The sequence below is a fragment of the Abramis brama genome, assembly GCF_963993115.1.
Source record: "Abramis brama genome assembly, chromosome: 22".
In the NCBI taxonomy this organism is placed as follows: Eukaryota; Metazoa; Chordata; class Actinopteri; order Cypriniformes; family Leuciscidae; genus Abramis; species Abramis brama.
The window spans coordinates 33,563,916-33,585,205 of record NC_139984.1 but is presented as its reverse complement, the minus strand read 5'-3'; the positions used below and the strand labels follow the sequence as shown (position 1 = coordinate 33,585,205).

The 21,290-nt window shown below is 39.9% G+C and overlaps 1 protein-coding gene across 1 annotated transcript in view; it reads left to right on the top strand.

The window, feature by feature from the left end:
- Nucleotides 1–21,290, top strand: part of znhit6 (zinc finger HIT-type containing 6) — a 45,494-nt gene that overhangs the window by 4,093 nt on the left and 20,111 nt on the right. Inside the window, exons 6-7 of the mRNA XM_084099331.1 lie at nucleotides 15,783–15,848; nucleotides 16,986–17,066. Of these exons, the coding sequence (XP_083955457.1) occupies nucleotides 15,783–15,848; nucleotides 16,986–17,066 (147 nt within the window). The remainder of the gene's footprint in view (nucleotides 1–15,782; nucleotides 15,849–16,985; nucleotides 17,067–21,290) is intronic.

The window sequence follows — 21,290 nt, the reverse complement described above, 5'->3', positions numbered from 1 at the left end:
GCTGGCAGGACAGTCTGTCAAGCCGGACCGTAAATCATTACTCTCTGTCCTGTTCTTTTTAATTAGCGTAATTAATGTCATTGAAGACAAGAGATCATCTTCTGAACACGCCTCTCTTCATGACATCACCTCATCCCATATATGGCAGTGGAGTGGACACTGGTGATTGGCTGTGCTCAGCAAGGGCATTAGTGATTGGCCGAGTCTGTTTGCAGAGAGTCTTGTGATTGGCCGAGTGAGATCCAGGGATACTGTGATTGGCTAAGTGTACAATTAGCATATACTAATGTCAAAGGTTTCTAGTACTCTGTTCTGTGTTGATAAAAATAAAAAAGCATTTACCAAGTATTGCTAGTAATTTTAATGTAGCTCTTTTGGGACAAGTGGCAAGCTTTCAGACTTTTTTTTTGATCAGACAATCTGATTGGCTGTCAGCTTCTTCGAGTAGAGTAACAGGATTTATTTAATTTTTTTAATCGGTCTGTCTGGAAACGAACTTGTCGAACCGGTTTAATAAAGCACGAACACAGTTTGGCATTTAAGCGGCGTCGAGGGTTTTGTTTGAGGCTTTTAAACGAGTATATTGTGAAGTATTTCTGTGACGGTTTGGGTTTTCTGCACACTAGGCCGTGATTTACATTTCCAATGTGACGGAAGTAGCGACAGATCATTTCTTCCGTACCTTGGCGTACATTTTATCAAAAAAGAAAAAGCTTTTATCCACTGGTTATGAATGAGAGCTTTTAGTCGATTGTAGGAAAAGGGGTGTTTGTTGTTTCCCTGATTTTGTACCTGAAATATTGAATCAAGATCAGAATCAAATCACAAGCAAATATTATGTACAATAATATACAATAAAACCAAACTTTACTCAGACACCTTCAACATTTCTCACATTATCACAGTTTATTCGCTATAGTTTAGAGAATGGTAATAAATATGAGCAGAACTCAGTTGATATTTGACTGGTTTTGTCCGTCCTTCTGTTAGACTGTCTCACACATGAATTATGTTGAATATCTGTCAGCTGTTAAATTTAACTACACAATTAGATAATACCAGTTTAGCTCAACCAATCACCAAGCAATGCTTCATTTTGTTCAGTCTGTGTGTAAAAAGAGCATTAGCAATTAAAGAAAACACACTTCAGCAAAACATGATCAGCTCAAAGTGTCGGAATAATGTTTGGTGCCAAATGTCACTGGTAGTCGCTGTATGAAGAATATTTGGGTATAATATGTCACAGTTTACTTTATTTTGCTCTCCTCACTTACATAAATGAATTATAGTGTCCTGATCACACTAGTGAAAAAATAACAAAACATATATCTGGTGTCTGAATCCTTGACTGTATGTGACGTTCTGCCGGTATGAGCGACAGAAGCAGGACAAACGAGGGACAGAAATGGGTTTCAGAATGTACCAAGTACACAATATCAGAAGCAGATGTTCAGCAACTGCACACGGTTAGCGACACGCTGCGCTGTAGCCAGATGTGCCGAGGGAAGGCCGCGTAAAGCCAAACCATAAAGCCAAAAGTGAACGTTCAAGTTCACAACACACCCATCAGATCCCAAAGCAGTGCTTTAGGTCAAAGTTCACGCTTTAGGATGCTGCTTGTTGGCGTGTTGTTGCACATGTGTTCTGGATGAAGTTTTACAGCCGCTGAATGAGGCTAAATCACCGTAATGCTGATCGGTGTGCTTCCTCAGGAGGACCGCTGTCTGCTCCTTAACAAGACACTTAGCAGAACTCGCTAATTCTTTCGGAAATGATAAACGGCGATACTTTTGGCATCTCATCGTGGAACATGGAGAACACGAGAAAGACGGACATCTGTTGGGTTTATATCGAGGACACAAGGATTTTTCCTGTCCGTCGTAGCCGCTATGTTTTGCTAATGTTGCGCTAATGTTGCATTGCAACATTTCTTGAACAAAATGGGAAATTTTCGTACCTAAACCGTTCGAGGATAATACAGAATTCTCAGTGTATCTGCTTAAAGAAGTCTCTTCTGCTCACCAGGGCTTTTTAATTTATTCCTGTGATCAAAGCTGAATTTTCAGCATCATTACTCCAGTCTTCAGTGTCACATGATCCTTCAGAAATCACTCTAATGCAGATTTGATGCTCAAAAAACATTCATTATTATCCATGTTGAAAATAGTTGTGTACAATTTTACTTCAGGATTCTTTGATGAATAGAAAGTTCAAAAGAACAGCATTTATTTGAAATAGAATCTTTTGCGCAGTTTTATGCACTATTGTAACATAATTTTCCTTGCATGCACATCAAGGAAATTAGATTTTATTTAAAAACGATTGTTTCAAAAGTTAATGCACTTTAAAAAGTGAATGTCATTTCATTTCAATAAAAGATGCAATGCCTGATTTGGTTTATATTTGCTCATTGCGCTCGCTTGCGCCCTCTTGTGGACACAGGAGACAACACAGTACTTTTTTCCCTCTATTATTAAGGGTTGCCTTTAGAATTTTGAAGATAATTTTGCTAATATTTAAGAGGGAAATTTGAATTGAGCTTTTCAGCCATTTTGACAGCCGTAGTTTCGCCAAACTGCTCCATCTCTAAAATGTTCGTACGCAAGGGTCAGAGTTTACTTACAGGTGCACAAATTTTCCCGTCAAGTTTGTTTTTATAAATCACAACTTGTGCGTTGGAAACAAGCGGCAATCTTACGGTCTCTCTCTTGAATCCAACACTGAAGTGACTTAAACTGCAGTTCATCGACTGGCCACTAGAGACCGGCTGCAAAAGAGAGTCAATCCCATAGACCCCCATGTTAAAATGCCCAACTTTACAGCAGAAATAAACATGTTTACAGTCTGGTACAAAATGTGGTTTTAGTCTATATAGCTAATCTTGCCCTTCATGACGACTGTGAGGGGGTGAATGTTTTTTATAACTCATCTGTTTAAATTATATTAAGCCTTAAAGTTCTGCATAATTAAGGGCGTGGCCACTTGAGTGACAGGTGTATTTCCGCTGATGTCACTACTAGCCGTTTGTCTGCTGTCTGTTAGCGTCACCTCAGCTAATCCGCCTCGCTGCACACTTTCGTTTATCCGGGAATGACGCGCTGCCAAGATGGCGACGGCCAGCTCCGCCCACTTTGGGCTTCAGAAACGCTCTTCAGAAACACTACAGGTGACGTCACGCACACTACGGACATATTTTTTTACAGTCTGTGCTTGAAACTGACGGAAGTGGTGTTTTGTGCGACGCAGCAGTTATAAATGAGGCTCCTGGTCACTTTGTTTCCACTCTGTATTGCGTTCGTGTGCCTTTGCTTTAGACGCTATGCAGACTTCACTGCGCAACATCTGCCTTAGGTGAAGGGCCAGCTTGTGTTTGGGAGTGTATGTGCCGTTACCTTCGAGATGTCATGTAGGATAACCAATTAATTATCGAGCGGGACGTGTTGTCCGTGAGCGCCAGGGCTCGTTTGGAGTGATGTTGACTTCTGCAGGTGTCATTAAGCTGCTGTTGGAACGAGTCCTTGCAGGTTTTTGGGGCCTCTGAATGAATTCTGCGGTTCTACAGGCTTTTAATATGTTTCTGAGTGCCTGTGCAGAACTCACCAGCTCCATCCTAAAGTGATGCACAATTAACCATGGATTTCTGCATTTTCATCCAATGTGTATGTTGTTTAAAGGAGTAGTTCACTTCAGAATTAAAATTTCCTGATAATTAACTCTCCCCCACTTCATCCAAGATGTTCATGTCTTTCTCTCTTCAGTCGAAAAGAAATGAAGGTTTTTGAGGAAAACATTCCAGGATGTTTCTCCATATAGTGTCTTCAATGGGGTCCAACGGGTCGAAGGTCCAGATGTGAGTTTCAGTGCAGCTTCAAAGTCTCGACACGATCCAGCCGAGGAATAAGAGTCTCATCTAGACAAACCAGCGGACATTTTAGAACAAAAATATTGTTATTTTTGTAATAAATAACAAAAAAAAATATTTTTATACTTTTTAACCATAAATGCTCGTCTTGCACGTCCACGACGGCTTCACTCATTACGTAATGACGTTGGAAAGGTCAGGCCGTAACCTGACGTAGACAGAAAATGTAGAGTAGGGTGAAAATTTTCATTTTCTCCAACTTCAAATCGTCCGACATCGTTATTTTACCTTTTATTTTATTTTGTAAATGGTGTTTGACTTAGTCTTTGCACGTTCGCTTTGTAAACACTAGGTCGGTTCTTCCGCCTACGTCACGCTTGACCTTTCAACACGATTACGTAATGTGTGGCGCATCACAGCTAGAGCAAGACCAGCATTTGTGGTTAAAAAGTTTATAAATGTTTATTTTGTTCTAAAATGTCCTCAAAATGTCCTCTTGTTTTCCTCAAAAACCTTAATTTCTTTTCGACTGAAGAGAGAAAGACATGAACATCTTGGGTGACGTGGGAGAGAGTTAATTATCAGGAATACGTAAAATTAACAGGAAAAGTTAATTAACAGTTCTGTATATAAAGCAGGTTTTAGTTATAATGAAGCTTGACTGTTTCTCTTCTCTTTAGACCACAGGGGTTTTAACTCATTCCTCAGACACTGATTGCTTCTGGCTGCTTACTGCAAATAAACGCCATTAGTAATTTGAAAAGCTTATTTAGTCTAAGACTTCTGGCACTTTCCGACGTTCCTGATTCTGTTGATAATGATTTCCTGAGAGTGACATAATAAAAGCATTGTTAAACCAACCACAACTCTTACCCAACAGGCTTTGCTGTTCCAGCGTCTTTTTGAAATTTCTCACTCATGAGATCATCTGATTGAACCTGATCTCTGCTGTTTGTTGGTTTTCAGAGTTTATTCATGGTTTGCATCGATAAACCTTTTGTGTTTTGCATTGAGCACAACCGATGCAGTGATTTCAGTGATGGACATGTGTTTCAGTACCAGTTCAAAGTGATTAAAACTGTGTGTTTAAGACTTAAAGAGGGCATATTATGCACATTGTTACAATTTAAAAGGATTTAAAAGGAGTCTTAGGTGTCCCTAGAAGTGCAATGGGGATGGACGATATTATCATATATCGAAGATGATTATAACAGTCAGTTACCAGACGATTATCAACAATGTCTGGGAAAAATGTCAAATATGAATAGGCCTGTCGCAATAGTCAATAAATCAATTAATCGCATGATAAAAAAAAAAGAGCTCGATAATTTTTCCAGCCGCAATAATACCGATTGCATGCTTGTTTGTTTTCCTCGTCTCTCTCTCTCTCTCTCTCTCTCTCTCTCTCTCTCTCTCTCTCTCTCTCTCTCTCTCTCTCTCTCTCTCTCTACACCAAATAGACTGGATGACCACTCTCGGTTCCTTAGCGTATAGGAGGAGTGAACCCCGGCGGGACTGCTTGAGGCGACTGCCGGGAGAGAGAAAAGACGCTAGTTGTGAGTTTGAGAGGGAAAAAAAAGAAAAAGATGGAATTGGTTTCAAAGCCAAACGCGACAGCGAGCCCGATCTCATGAAAATGCGTATCTATACCACAAATGTTATTTCTCGTGCCATTTATACACCAAAAATAGTTTTTGCGTGCATATGATACGCACTTTATGGCGTGTAATACGCACGCACTCCTCAGTAAATTACACAATCACTCGGGCGTTTGTTTAGTCGACAAAGTAACAGGAGGACAGTGCAAAATGCTGTGGTATCCTGTTGAGGTTTTTTTTTTTTTTTTTTTTACAAAGGTCCTAACCGGCAGTTTTGCCTGTTATGGAATGTATCACTATTTATGTCTGAGCCTAATATTTAATATTTTTTGAAGTGCAATTTTGTTTACATCCATTTTATTTATTGTTTTTGGTATTTATTCAAGTGATTTTTTTTGTTAACAGACACTGAGAGTCCATTGCTTTTATTGTTTTTGGTTGTTTTGTTCATTTTTTGTGGATATTTAAAATGTTTTTCCGTTTTCACTGTTTAATATTCTTAAGAAATAAAAGTTTATAGATCTTTGAAAAGGTGTACCTGCATTATTATGCCATTATCATTATATTAGATGAAATGGTCTCCAACGACAATATTATCGTTTATCGCAATAATTTCTTGGACAATTTATCGTCCAGCAAATTTTTTTATCGTGACAGGCCTAAATATGAATTCAATATTTTTTTTATCTAGTTACACTCTATACCCAAACACTGTGTTATTACGTCTGACCCAGGATCTGGGTTACACTCTATACCCAAACACTGTGTTATTACGTCTGACCCAGGATCTGGGTTACACAAACATTACCCAAACACTGGGTTGTTACGTCTTATCCAGGATCTGAATTACACAAAAACTACCCAACACTGGGTTGTTACGTCTGACCCAGGATCTGGGTTACACAAACATTACCCAAACACTGGGTTGTTACGTCTTATCCAGGATCTGAGTTACACAAACATTACCCAAACACTGGGTTGTTACGTCTTATCCAGGATCTGAATTACACAAAAACTACCCAACACTGGGTTGTTACGTCTTATCCAGGATCTGAGTTACACAAACATTACCCAAACACTGGGTTGTTACGTCTTATCCAGGATCTGAATTACACAAAAACTACCCAACACTGGGTTGTTACGTCTTATCCAGGATCTGAGTTACACAAACATTACCCAAACACTGGGTTGTTACGTCTTATCCAGGATCTGAGTTACACAAAAACTACCCAACACTGGGTTGTTACGTCTGACCCAGGATCTGGGTAACACAAAAACGACCCAACACTGGGTTGTTATGTCTGATCCAGGATCTGGGTAACACAAAAACGACCCAACACTGGGTTGTTATGTCTGATCCAGGATCTGGGTAACACAAAAACGACCCAACACTGGGTTGTTACGTCTGACCCAGGATCTGGGTTACACAAAAACTACCCAAACACTGGGTTGTTACGTCTGACCCAGGATCTGGGTTACACAAAAACTACCCAACACTGGGTTGTTACGTCTGACCCAGGATCTGGGTTACACAAACATTACCCAAACACTGGGTTGTTACGTCTGACCCAGGATCTGGGTTACACAAAAACGACCCAAACACTGGGTTGTTACGTCTGACCCAGGATCTGGGTTACACAAACATTACCCAAACACTGGGTTGTTACGTCTGACCCAGGATCTGGGTTACACAAAAACTACCCAAACACTGGGTTGTTACGTCTGACCCAGGATCTGGGTTACACAAAAACTACCCAACACTGGGTTGTTACATCTGACCCAGGATCTGGGTTACACAAACATTACCCAAACACTGGGTTGTTACGTCTGACCCAGGATCTGAGTTACACAAAAACGACCCAACACTGGGTTGTTACGTCTGACCCAGGATCTGGGTAACACAAAAACGACCCAACACTGGGTTGTTACGTCTGATCCAGGATCTGGGTTACACAAACATTACCCAAACACTGGGTTGTTACGTCTGACCCAGGATCTGGGTTACACAAAAACGACCCAAACACTGGGTTGTTACGTCTGACCCAGGATCTGGGTTACACAAAAACTACCCAAACACTGGGTTGTTACGCCTGACCCAGGATCTGGGTAACACAAAAACGACCCAACACTGGGTTGTTACGTCTGACCCAGGATCTGGGTAACACAAAAACGACCCAAACACTGGGTTGTTACGTCTGACCCAGGATCTGAGTTACACAAACATTACCCAAACACTGGGTTGTTACGTCTGACCCAGGATCTGGGTAACACAAAAACGACCCAAACACTGGGTTGTTACGTCTGACCCAGGATCTGGGTTACACAAAAACGACCCAAACACTGGGTTGTTACGTCTGACCCAGGATCTGGGTTACACAAAAACTACCCAACACTGGGTTGTTACGTCTGACCCAGGATCTGGGTAACACAAAAACGACCCAAACACTGGGTTGTTACGTCTGACCCAGGATCTGGGTAACACAAAAACGACCCAAACACTGGGTTGTTACGTCTGACCCAGGATCTGGGTAACACAAAAACGACCCAACACTGGGTTGTTACGTCTGATCCAGGATCTGGGTAACACAAAAACGACCCAAACACTGGGTTGTTACGTCTGACCCAGGATCTGGGTTACACAAAAACGACCCAAACACTGGGTTGTTACGTCTGACCCAGGATCTGGGTTACACAAAAACTACCCAACACTGGGTTGTTACGTCTGACCCAGGATCTGGATCTGGGTAACACAAAAACGACCCAACACTGGGTTGTTACGTCTGACCCAGGATCTGGGTAACACAAAAACGACCCAACACTGGGTTGTTACGTCTGACCCAGGATCTGGGTTACACAAAAACGACCCAAACACTGGGTTGTTACGTCTGACCCAGGATCTGGGTTACACAAAAACTACCCAACACTGGGTTGTTACGTCTGACCCAGGATCTGGGTAACACAAAAACGACCCAAACACTGGGTTGTTACGTCTGACCCAGGATCTGGGTAACACAAAAACGACCCAACACTGGGTTGTTACGTCTGACCCAGGATCTGGGTTACACAAAAACTACCCAAACACTTAAAAAATAACACACACACACACACAAAAATGACCCAAAAGGCTCAAACCAGGATTTGGATTAAAAAAAATAATACTTGACATCAGGAATCAAATACTTGTTATAATATTAACATTACTGCTAAAAAAAACAAAACAAAAATTAAACTGTATCCTATAAATTTGGAATCTACAGTGATTTATTCCATTTCAAGAATAATATTATCAAATAGGCCTATTATTTTAGTTTGAAGTCTAATATAAAAGAAACTGCACCTGTTCCTGTTACACTGTGATGTCACTGTGTATAGAAAATGTGAACGACTCATTTTGAGACGCTGTTTATGATTTATGGGGAATATTAAATAAGGAGTGTGTGGATTTTTACCATTATAGGGTGGTTGTGTCACACTGCCGACACACATGTACAGTCAAACCAAACTGTATTCAGACACCTTCAACATTCCTCACATTATCACAGTTTATTCGCTATAGTTTAGAGAATGCTAATAAATATGAGCAGAACTCAGTTGATATTTGACTGGTTTTGTCCGTCCTTCTGTTAGACTGTCTCACACATGAATTATGTTGAATATCTGTCAGCTGTTAAATTTAACTACACAATTAGATAATACCAGTTTAGCTCAACCAATCACCAAGCAATGCTTCATTTTGTTCAGTCTGTGTGTAAAAAGAGCATTAGCAATTAAAGAAAACACACTTCAGCAAAACATGATCAGGTCAAAGTGTCGGAATAATTTTTTTTGCTGGTAGTCACTGTATGAAGAATTTTTGGGTATAATGTGTCACAGCTTACTTTATTATCCTATGCTCTGTATACATTACATGCATTACTGTATGTTCAAAGACCATGTAAAAGTGAATTTTGCATATTAGGTCCCCTTTAAAGGTGCCACGAAGCCAACAAAGGTCAGTTTGAGCTCTCGAATCTTTACAGTACTCCCTGTGAGAAAAGATCTGGACTTGAGCGACCAGTTGGGAGCTGTAGCTGAGGGCTAACCAGGTGTGTGAAAGATAACACACCTTTTAATGGTTTTTCCTTGCCCAGGGCCTACAACAGGTGTATGATCGACTTGACCTCACCGTTGAAGAATCCTTCTGTATCCCAATATTATTATGAAAACAAAACCCGTTTCTATGGTGATTTAGAACTCGTTTTACACTTGGGTGTCTCCATTTTTCCTGTCCGCTGGCATCTCTCCGAACAGAAATATCCAAAACATTTACTTGATATCCATAAAAATCTTGTTTTCTGAGAAATGGATCCAAATTAAGGGGTCAAAATAATAACGTTTTTTTTTCTGACTCCAGATATTTGTTTTAATTTGAATCACGAACTATATTCATTTAAACCATTTCTCAGAAAACAAGACCTCCTTTCTTATGATGTTTTGGATCCTAGTTAGGGATGCGTGATATATCAGCCACCATATCGGTATCGGCCGATATGATCTTTTTTAACTTTAGCGTTAGGCTCTCAAAAACTATATAAAAAATTGGATTTAGATTTATCGGCCAATACATCGGTTATAATCAGCTTTCAAAGAAGAATTATCGGTTATCGGTATCGTCCAAAATTGGTGCATTACTAATCCTAGTATCTTTATTCAAGAATGCTTCGATACACTGTTAAAAAAAGTTGCTGCCTTAATTTTTTTGTAAGTACAATCAACTTGGATGTTTAAGTCATTGCAACTTAAATTACATTAAACTGTCAATTGTTTGTTGCGAAAAGCATTGGATAGACATTACTAAAAAAAATTATGCAGCTCAGAGATGAGTGAAAAATGATATATTTATATATATATAATATAAAATGTATTTATTATCGTAATATTGACTAATCCTCCTCGGATGATTTTTATTTTAGCTTTATTAAGGAGTTATTTATATTTGATTTTGTTATTTAATAAAATTTGTGTGCATGTGTGTAATAATTAAAAAAAAATAATAATAATATGAATATACATATACACACATATACATTTTATTTATTTTGCAAATAAATATAACATTTTATATTAATAATATATATATGCACACACTTATATATATGATTATTTATTATATTTATTATATATAATTTCTTTATGTATTTATACATTTAATTTTATTATTTAATAAAATGTCTTAATATTTGTGTTTATAAATAAATAATAAAATTATTAGAATATGTAATACATCATTTATTAAATAATTTTATATATATATAATATATATAATTTATTTAATATATATATATTTATTAATATTATTATTATTATTATTTTTATTTTTTTTATTGCTTAACTTATTTTGATGAGTTAAAGCAATGTAAAAACATATGTTGTCATAACATATTGATCATATAATTTTTTTACAGTGTATTTCTCCTGGAAAAGAAGCCAAAAAATGTTGCGGAAGATGTTGAGTTTTTTCCATTAGGGGAAAAGAAAAAAGTTTCCATTGGCTGTTGTAGGCGTAACAATGCCTTCGCACCTGGTATTCCAGGACTTCTCCACCACGCCTTCCACCCTGATCTCTAGCGGGACGCCAAGCCTGTGCAAACTCATAAATACCTTTGCTTGGAGGGCGGCAGAACGCCATATCGGTATCTGCCGATTTTTAATGTTATCGTTATCGGCCCGATAATAAAATTTGTCCGATATATTAAAGCCAATAAATCATGTATAATTTCCTCCAGCTGAGACTCTTCAGATGCGCACTGTTCCAAATGATGGCTTTAATTGCTTGAAATATGATTGTAACCACTTCAAAAAAGGAAAATATGGTTCAGTGCAACATGTGCAGCGCAAGTCTATCATATCAGCTTCATAAAATCATAATGAGAACATTATAATTGTGTGTTTGGGACATGGATTTTAATGGTGAGACTCTTGTTTTTGTGATCAGGCTCTCAAACATTTAAAAAAAAATCGGTTATTTCAAATATAAAGAATTATCGGTTATCGGCCGAAATGTTCGTATCAGTGCATCCCTAATCCTAGTATCTTTTATTCAAGATATTTCTACTGGAAAAGAAGCCAAAAATGTTGAGAAGGAAAATCCCTTTTGCAGTGCATCACATCTCTTTTTCCATTAGGGGGAAAAAACTAAAAAAAAGTTTCCATTGGCTGTTGTAGGCGTAACAATGCCTTCGCACCTGGTATTCCTGGACTTTTCCACCACGCCTTCCATCCTGATCTCTAGCGGGACGCCAAGCCTGTGCAAACTCATAAATACCTTTGCCTGGAGGGCGGCAGAACGTCTTTACACCTGTGAAAGTAAACCCTGCTCTCCTCCAAACCCCAGTCCTTCGCCCTGACCTGCTGCCCACCCCAGGCTGGAAAACCACCACCATTCCTGTCCACACTCCTCTGCCAGAACCTTGATATCTGATCTCGCATCTCAAGTGTGTGTTTTGGAGGGGCTGGTTGTGTAACAGTGCCATCTGGATCTGGTGTGTGTGTGTGCTCAAGTCTTGGCGGAGACTCTTTTGGGATTGGCACGCAGTGGAAGCGGATGAGTCAGCGGATGATGGGCATATCAAAGATTCCTCTTGTTCTAGTCATGTGATTCGTTATGTATATAGCAAATAAGTCAGTGCTGAGTGTTTCGTTCACTTTTGGCCCATTTTGACTCATGCAGAGTTAAACTGGAGAAAGTTTGTCCCATTAAAGTGTTTGTTTAGCCATAACTTGTCGTCCTTTTTGTCGCTCCAAACACTTAAGACCTTTGTTCATCATCGAAACACAGATTGAGATAGTTGTAATGCAAACTGAGAGGTTTCAGTCCATCGAAAGTCTATTCACTCAAAACTTAGTTGAGGTTCATAAAGGCAGCATAAAATAAATCCTTATAAAAATTTAACGTTTTAAACCCTTTTTTCACTGCTTTTACACTTAAAAATATTGATCAAATGATCTTGATTTTAGATTTCCAAAGTTTTCTCAATTTACATTTTTTTAATTAAAAAGTCCTACATTAAAGCATCCACCAACTCATCCATCCACCCATCCATCCACTCATCCATCCATCATCCATCCACCCACTCATCCATCCATCCACTCATCCATCCACTCATCCATCCACCCACTCATCCATCCATCCACCCATCCATCCATCCACCCACTCATCCATCCATCCACCCATCTATTCATCCATCCACTCATCCATCCATCCATCCATCCACTCATCCATCCACCCATCCATCCATCCACCCACTCATCCATCCACTCATCCATCCACTCATCCATCCACTCATTCATCCATCCATCCACCCATCCACCATCCATCCACTCATCCACCCACTCATCCACCCACTCATCCATCCACCCATCCACCCACTCATCCATCCACCCATCCACCCACTCATCCACCCACTCATCCATCCACCCATCCACTCATCCATCCACCCACTCATCCACCCATCCATCCATCCACTCATCCATCCACCCACTCACCCATCCACCCACTCACCCATCCACCCATCCATCCACCCATCTATTCATCCATCCACTCATCCATCCATCCATCCACTCATCCATCCACCCATCCATCCATCCACCCACTCATCCATCCACTCATCCATCCACTCATCCATCCACTCATTCATCCATCCATCCATCCACTCATCCACCCACCCATCCACCATCCATCCACTCATCCACCCACTCATCCATCCATCCACTCATCCATCCACCTACCCACTCATCCATCCACCCACTCATCCATCCACCCATCCACTCATCCACCCACTCATCCATCCACCCATCCACTCATCCATCCATCCACCCACTCATCCACCCATCCACCCATCCACCCACTCACCCATCCACCCATCCATCCATCCACTCATCCATCCATCCATTCACTCATCCATCCACCCACTCATCCATCCACCCATCCATCCATCCACTCATCCATCCATCCATTCACTCATCCACCCATCCACCCATCCATCCATCCATCCACCCACCAACTCATCCATCCACCCATCCATCCACCCATCCATCCATCCACCCATCCATCCACTCATCCATCCATCCATCCACCCATCCATCCACTCATCCATCCACCCATCCATCCACCCTCCATCCACTCATCCATCCACCCATCCATCCACCCTCCATCCACTCATCCATCCACCCATCCATCCACCCTCCATCCATCCACTCATCCATCCACCCATCCATCCACCATCCATCCACCAATCCATCCACTCATCCATCCATCCATCCATCCATCCACTCATCCATCCACCCACCCACTCATCCATCCACCCACTCATCCATCCACCCATCCACTCATCCACCCACTCATCCATCCACCCATCCACTCATCCATCCACCCACTCATCCACCCATCCACCCACTCACCCATCCACCCATCCATCCATCCACTCATCCATCCATCCATTCACTCATCCATCCACCCACTCATCCATCCACCCATCCATCCATCCACTCATCCATCCATCCACTCATCCATCCATCCATTCACTCATCCACCCATCCACCCATCCATCCATCCATCCACCCACCAACTCATCCATCCACCCATCCATCCACCCATCCATCCACCCATCCATCCATCCACCCATCCATCCACTCATCCATCCATCCATCCATCCACCCATCCATCCACTCATCCATCCACCCATCCATCCACCCTCCATCCACTCATCCATCCACCCATCCATCCACCCTCCATCCACTCATCCATCCACCCATCCATCCACCCTCCATCCATCCACTCATCCATCCACCCATCCATCCACCATCCATCCACCAATCCATCCACTCATCCATCCACTCATCCATCCATCCATCTATCCTCCATCCACTCATCCATCCACCCACCCATCCACTCATCCATCCATCCACCCACCCATCCATCCACCCATCCATCCACTCATCCATCCACCCATCCATTCATCCATCCATCCCACCCATCCACCCATCCATCCATTCATCCATCCATTCATCCATCCATCCACCCACCCATCCATCCATCCACCCGTCCGTCTCAAAACATTTTATAGTCCGGCAAGTCGCACCAAAATTTGATTGATCGATTGAGGTTAAGTCGTTTGGCAACCTTAACTTGAGGCTAATAAATCTCAGTGTGACATCTTCAGCAGTGTGTTCTTGGCAGCCATGTGCCCTACTGCAGCTCCAGTGAGTGTGGGATCTGCCCGGCCCATAACAGGACTCTCAGGGGTTGGATTTGGTTTCTGTTCGTCCTCATATTGCCAGGATCGTGCTGACAGTGCCAAGTTTTCTGGTTTGTGCATGTCGCATTAAGAGTTCTTGAGTGTAAAACTCTTAGCAGCAGCTGTGGAAGTGGTCAGCGGGATTTCTTGTTCTTTGAATCTTGTAAAGAAATCTTTCGTTTTATTGTCTGTACTCCAGTTCTGCCACTCAACATGGGGTTTCTGCCAGCTGAGTTATCGTCATCATAACCATGATGCCCAGCATTGATTTGTTCCCTCCAAACACACACCTTCTCGAACGCATTGGCAACATTGGCCTGTCAGACACTGGCGACACTCCAGCATGTTGTTCCAGTAAATACTAGCCATGATGCCAGGCAGGGCTTGATCAACACATGTGCAATCTGAATCATGTGATCCGGTTTATTGTTGACCATAGTGATGCTGTCTGGACTGTCCAGCTTCGTCAAAGAGTTTGATTACTGGAAAAACTTTGCTGTTGGCCGTCACACTGACTTTTCTGGAACATAACTTTCTTTCTGTTAGAACATTGAGACCATGATTTCAGTGCTTCACATCGATCTGATTTTCAAATTCTTCATACAGTGACTACCAGTAACATTTGGGACCAAAAATGATTCTGACACTTTGAGCTGATCATGTTTTCCTGAAGTGTGTTTTCTTTAATTGCTAATGCTCTTTTTACACACAGACTGAACAAAATGAAGCATTGCTTGGTGATTGGTTGAGCTAAACTGGTATTATCTAATTGTGTAGTTAAATTTAACAGCTGACAGATATTCAACATAATTCATGTGTGAGACAGTCTAACAGAAGGACGGACAAAACCAGTCAAATATCAACTGAGTTCTGCTCATATTTTATTACCATTCTCTAAACTATAGCGAATAAACTGTGATAATGTGAGGAATGTTGAAGGTGTCTGAGTAAAGTTTGGTTTGACTGTAAATTGCAGTATGTGGTCTCGATGGTGTTTTGGGAACCATAACTCCATTGTGAAATATCTTTCTGGTTTTAATCCTGCAGGGAAGGACGATTCCACTGGCATCTGAAGATCCATTTTCCTCAGAGCAATGCGGTTTATTCAGAGAGGTATGAAACTCCCTTCTCTTCTGTTTCGGTATTTTTTAAAGTATTTAGGCGGTGCTTCGGTTGATGACGTTGTATGGTGTGGATCACAGAATCCAGTCATACAAATGTAATGTACAATAATATAGCTGCGAGCAGCGATTGCGGGTCCAAGCCGGTGGCACCGCCACCCTGGTGCCTTTAGTTACATGTGTCACCGGCGGTGTCACCGGCTTGGGCCCGCAATCGCTGCTCGCAGCTATATTTATTTATTTATATATATATATATATATAACAAAAAAAATATATATATACACATTATTTATTTTTATATATATATATATATATATATATATATATATATATATATATATATATATATATATATATATATATATATATACACACAATAGGCCAACCTGACTTTGAACACAAGAGGGCAGTATAACACTATGAATGACATAATTTATTTATTTTTTGGACTAAAAAAACATTCTGGATGTTTTTAAACTTAAACAATTATAAAATTGGAAAAAAAAAAGAAGAAAATGGGTTTAGTTCTGATATTTGTATAATTTTATATGGAAATAAATGGTGTATAATTACATTTTTAGAAGATAGGAGGTTTTTAGTGTTTCCTTTTTTGACATTACTTTAATCCCTCGCCATAGCAAAACCGTTTGAGATATTTATTATCTGTTTACAATTTAGCATCTTTAATGTATTTTCATCATGTTGAAAAAGTTTGGTGGGAATAAAATAAACCACTTAAGAGGAGTGGGTAAAAATTCAGAGGCTGATTTTGCAAATAGTTCAGCCAAAAATAAAAAATTCAGCAAGTGTTCACTTTTTCGACCATCAGAATAACAATTTTATCATTCCAAATCCATGAAATGAGAGTTTCAATTCATGTCACGATTCAGAAAACAGTGTTTTGGTCACTATGAAGTTATATGGACGAGAGCTGCATGATGTTTCGTCAAAATCATGTAATCAGAAGGAATGTTGAAAGATTCAGAACAACTTCCTGAAATCAATCATGTCTCATGAAATCCATCAATCAGTGTTTCAACTGTGGAAATCATCGTGTAAATATTGACAGAATTTCTTTTAATTGTCGGTTTTATTTGTTTTTCATGAACTGATTTTCCCTTTCCTCAGGTTTCCTGATGACAAACGGCTCGATCAGATTCTCAACGACTACATTCATCCTTCAGAATCAGATCCGGTCAAACGACAAAAGTATGTCACACATCCCATCAGTGCCACATTTATCTGACTTTAAATGCACAGGTTCACAGAACTGCACGATTAATGGTGTTTTAATCATCAACACGATTTGTGCTCGTCTGGGTTAATTAAGAATAATCATTTGCTTATTGTCATGTTTGAATTGGATCATCAAAGGTCAGCAGCAAAAACATTGGTTAATAAAGTGAGATTAAGTGCATAAAGTATATTTGTATTATTTAACAAATATTTTATTTAACAAGGTGCTTAAAATGCTTAAAGTACTTGAATTTGACTTTTTTAAATTTAAATCCTGGAAAACCCTTGAAAACTTTGATATTTATGAAAAGCTACTTGAATTATTGAAAGACAATATATGTGAAATTGGTGTTTAATTTTATTGATAAAACATTTTTCACACAAAATCAACGCTGCAACCCGTCTGATGTAGATATAGAGCCATTTCTCATGGATATGAGTGTGATATTGCTCATTAATATCCAAGTATATGATACATCTTTCATTTTCAGGTTAATCATGTACAGTGTCTGTACGAACCCTAATTACTTTATATTCACCTTTTGAACCATTAAGACGAGCTCAGCCTGCAGGAAAATGCACGTGTGTAGACGATGAGTCAGGAAAACTGGCAAACAGTGATTTAACATTGCTCTGGTTGGACGCCGACTCTCTCGGCGCAGCACCGGTGAGAAGACGCCGTTTTAAAACACGCAGGTCTCATAGATCTCAACAGACATCTGGCGTTTGCACATTTCTTGTCGCCTGCGTCTCATTTCTGATGTAATCTCGATGAGTTTTTACAGCTGAAATGTGGCATGAGCGCAGCATTGTCAGTCAGTGAGATTGTGTCTGGCTCTTTTTGTCAGTTCTGAGTTTATTTATGACCGACTGCCAGGGGGAAAAAAGTAACTTCTCCACATAATGATGAAAGTGGCGATTGTTTCTTCATGGAACGGTTTTAGAGCCATTTGGGTCAGCACATTATTATTATTATGACTTGCAGATAAAAACGTCCGCCCTTTTATTCAGACCACGGAGTTCAGCTCGAGCACAAATGCAGAAATGAAGCTGTGGTTTGGAGTTAGAAATAAACTCTTTACACTGTGATAATAGGCCACAAAATCAACACTAGAATAGAGTTGGATGACTTGCTCATGATTCAAGGCATCTTTCAGGGAGAGTTTTGATAGTTTTGTAAATTGTGAAATCTAACGCTGACGTTCAACAGTTTTACCCCAGAGATCAGTGCCGATTCATGTGATTATATAACAGTAGCTTATTAAACGTGTGCAGACAAGTCGCTTAAAGTGGTGGAGTATCATCTTTAAGAAGTAAAGTTAACGTATTAATACATGTCCCTGGTGTTACTCAGCTCTAGAGACTGTTGCTGCTCTAGTGCTGATTTCTCATCTAGACTTCTCTATGGAGTTAAAATAGTCTCAAAATTAATTAATTTAAAATATATGATTCACACATGTGTAAGCTAAGATTATATATTTGCTAGGGCTGGGTTAAAAATATAGATTTCTCAATTTGAATCGATTCTCTTTCGATGAACCGAAATCTATTCTTAAATCCCAAGAATCGATCTTTTAGTCTATGCTGTTTTCAGTCTGTGAATGAACAAAACTTTGTTGCGCCTCTCATCCAATAAATCGTAATTGTTACTACGAAACATAGTCTCAGCTTTCAAATTGTCAACTTTATAATGATAAATACTGCTTTGACACTCTTTAATGTATGCTTAAAGTAACCCTAACACCGTGTCCTAACCAGATGCGATGCGATAAGATTCCAGCGACAAATAATTTGTCTGTCCACACTAGACACGACGTGGCTGCGAGATGCGTAAAAAATCAATCAAAACCCACAGCCAATCAGAACAGCATGTGGGAGGAGTCAGCCAATCACAACAGCGTGTGGGTGGGGTCAGCTAATCAGAACAGCGTGTGGGCGGAGTCAGCCAATCAGAACAGCGTGTGTGGGCGGAGTCAGCCAATCAGAACAGCGTGTGGGTGGAGTCAGCCAATCAGAACAGCGTGTGGGCGGAGTCAGGCAATCAGAACCGCGTGTGGGCGGAGTCAGGCAATCAGAACCGCGTGTGGGCGGAGTCAGGCAATCAGAACCGCGTGTGGGCGGAGTCAGGCAATCAGAACCGCGTGTGTGGGCGGAGTCAGACAATCAGAACAGCGTGTGGGCAGAGTCAGCCAATCAGAACAGCGTGTGGGCGGAGTCTCGCGGCACCAGAGAGTACTCTTGACGGCAATTGCAAGAAAATGGATAAGTCGCTACATAATCAATTCACAAATATTACACCATTTAAACATTATTCAAATACATAGGCTACTGAGTTACTAAAACAATCTTTGTCAAAGAATACACTTGTTTGTTCGCCGTGCTTCTAATATATTATCAAACCAAGAACGTAGTGCAAGTTTTCTGCAGCAATGGAGCCGTGAACTTCACTTACTGAAAATCCAGCGTTTAGTTGATCCTAATAAGCGCCCGTTGTCACAGTTGTAAACACGACGGTGTTCTTTTTCCATGAGGGGGTTTGGCTTCACGACGGCTTTGTTTCCAGCAGAGCGTTAAAGAACGCGACACACACGACTACAGGAAGTCCTGCAGATTTAGAGCTATCAGATTACGACTTGAAGTGTTTCACATGTTGAATGCCGTATGCATCTGTGGGCGTAACGACTGAGGCTGAGCTAACTGCTAGTTAGCTCGAAAACTTGGAACTGAATCGAATCATAAGCTTGTGCATCGAAATAAAATAGAATCGTGAAGTTTTTTTCAATATCTTGCTTTAAATATTAGCAATTTACAAACTCATAATCAGGGTTATTATAGCAAACTAAAACCATAAAAAAAGATTTCCGCTACTTGAAATAAAATAAAATATACATATATATTATATATATTATTTTTCATTTGATGTAACGTTTTTAATTTCATTTAAAGTGATGTAAAACTTCATAAAACTTCGCCTAACATTTTAAACAATAAACCTAAAAAACAAAATCTAAAATAAAAACAAACAACAATTAAAAAAATTATAATATCAAAATAACGCTGCTCATAATTCATAATCACAAAATACAGAATTTGCTGAATTTTTTGTGATTTTTATAATGAAGTCTAACATTAGGAAAGGCTTGATGTTGTTATAAACACTAATGCACATTTATGATTCTTGAGTCCCAGCGTTGAGCGTATTGTGATTAGATTGAAAACTCGCATCTGATTGGCTGAAAAGAATGCGATCCACACACACACACACACACACATGACGATTTCTTTTTTTTTTTCTTTTTTTTTTGCAGAAGCAGATCAAGCAATCCATTTGTATTTGCAGAAACATTAAGAAATGTGCAAGCATACTAGTGTATTGATGAACTGTGTTTTCCATGGATGTACGTTTTGGTTGTGCTTTTTTGTATTTTGCGACCATTTTAACTCCATATCTCTGCTGGTCTTTCTGAGAATATACATAATTGTGTCTGGAAAACATCGGATTAACTTTTTCCAGAACAGAGCGTGTTTGAATGATTCAGCATCATTTCCAAACCCTTTTTTTCCGTCGTCTCCGCTTGTTACGCAACCTCGAGAGCAGCGAATGCATTGTTTCGGTGTCAGGAATCGGCTGTCAGGACATGTTCCACGCTTCCACACGAGTGTGTTTGTGTGCTTTGGATCCTCCGCTGATGAACAGTCGGGTTCGGCTCCAGTAATGGGTTGAAATGAATGATGGGTTTTATCAAGATATCCATCAGCTTCAGGAACACAATGGAAAGGCGTCACTGTGGGTTGAGCTGCCGGACACTTGTGTGTGTGTGTGTGTGTGTGTGTGTGTGTGTGTGTGTGTGAGGTTTAGGCAGTTTCACTCGCGGTCAAGAGTTTGGATGCACATTCTTATTCTCTATTCGGACTATTTTCCACGTTAGAGTAACAGTGCAGTGATAAACTCTTAAATAATGCTAATTATTCAAATCATAAATCCAGAAAATGTGTGGTTGTATGTGTGAATATATTTAAATTTATGTGTGCATAAAAGAATTTTCTGAAAAATTATAACATTTCATTGGGTCCTAAAATAGTAAATTGTTAAAGTTTTTTCAATTCAATTTATTAAACATGCTTTTTGATTCTTAATTTAAATAAATCGTTAAAACAAAATTAAATAAATCAAGATGAAATCAATTGTTGTATATA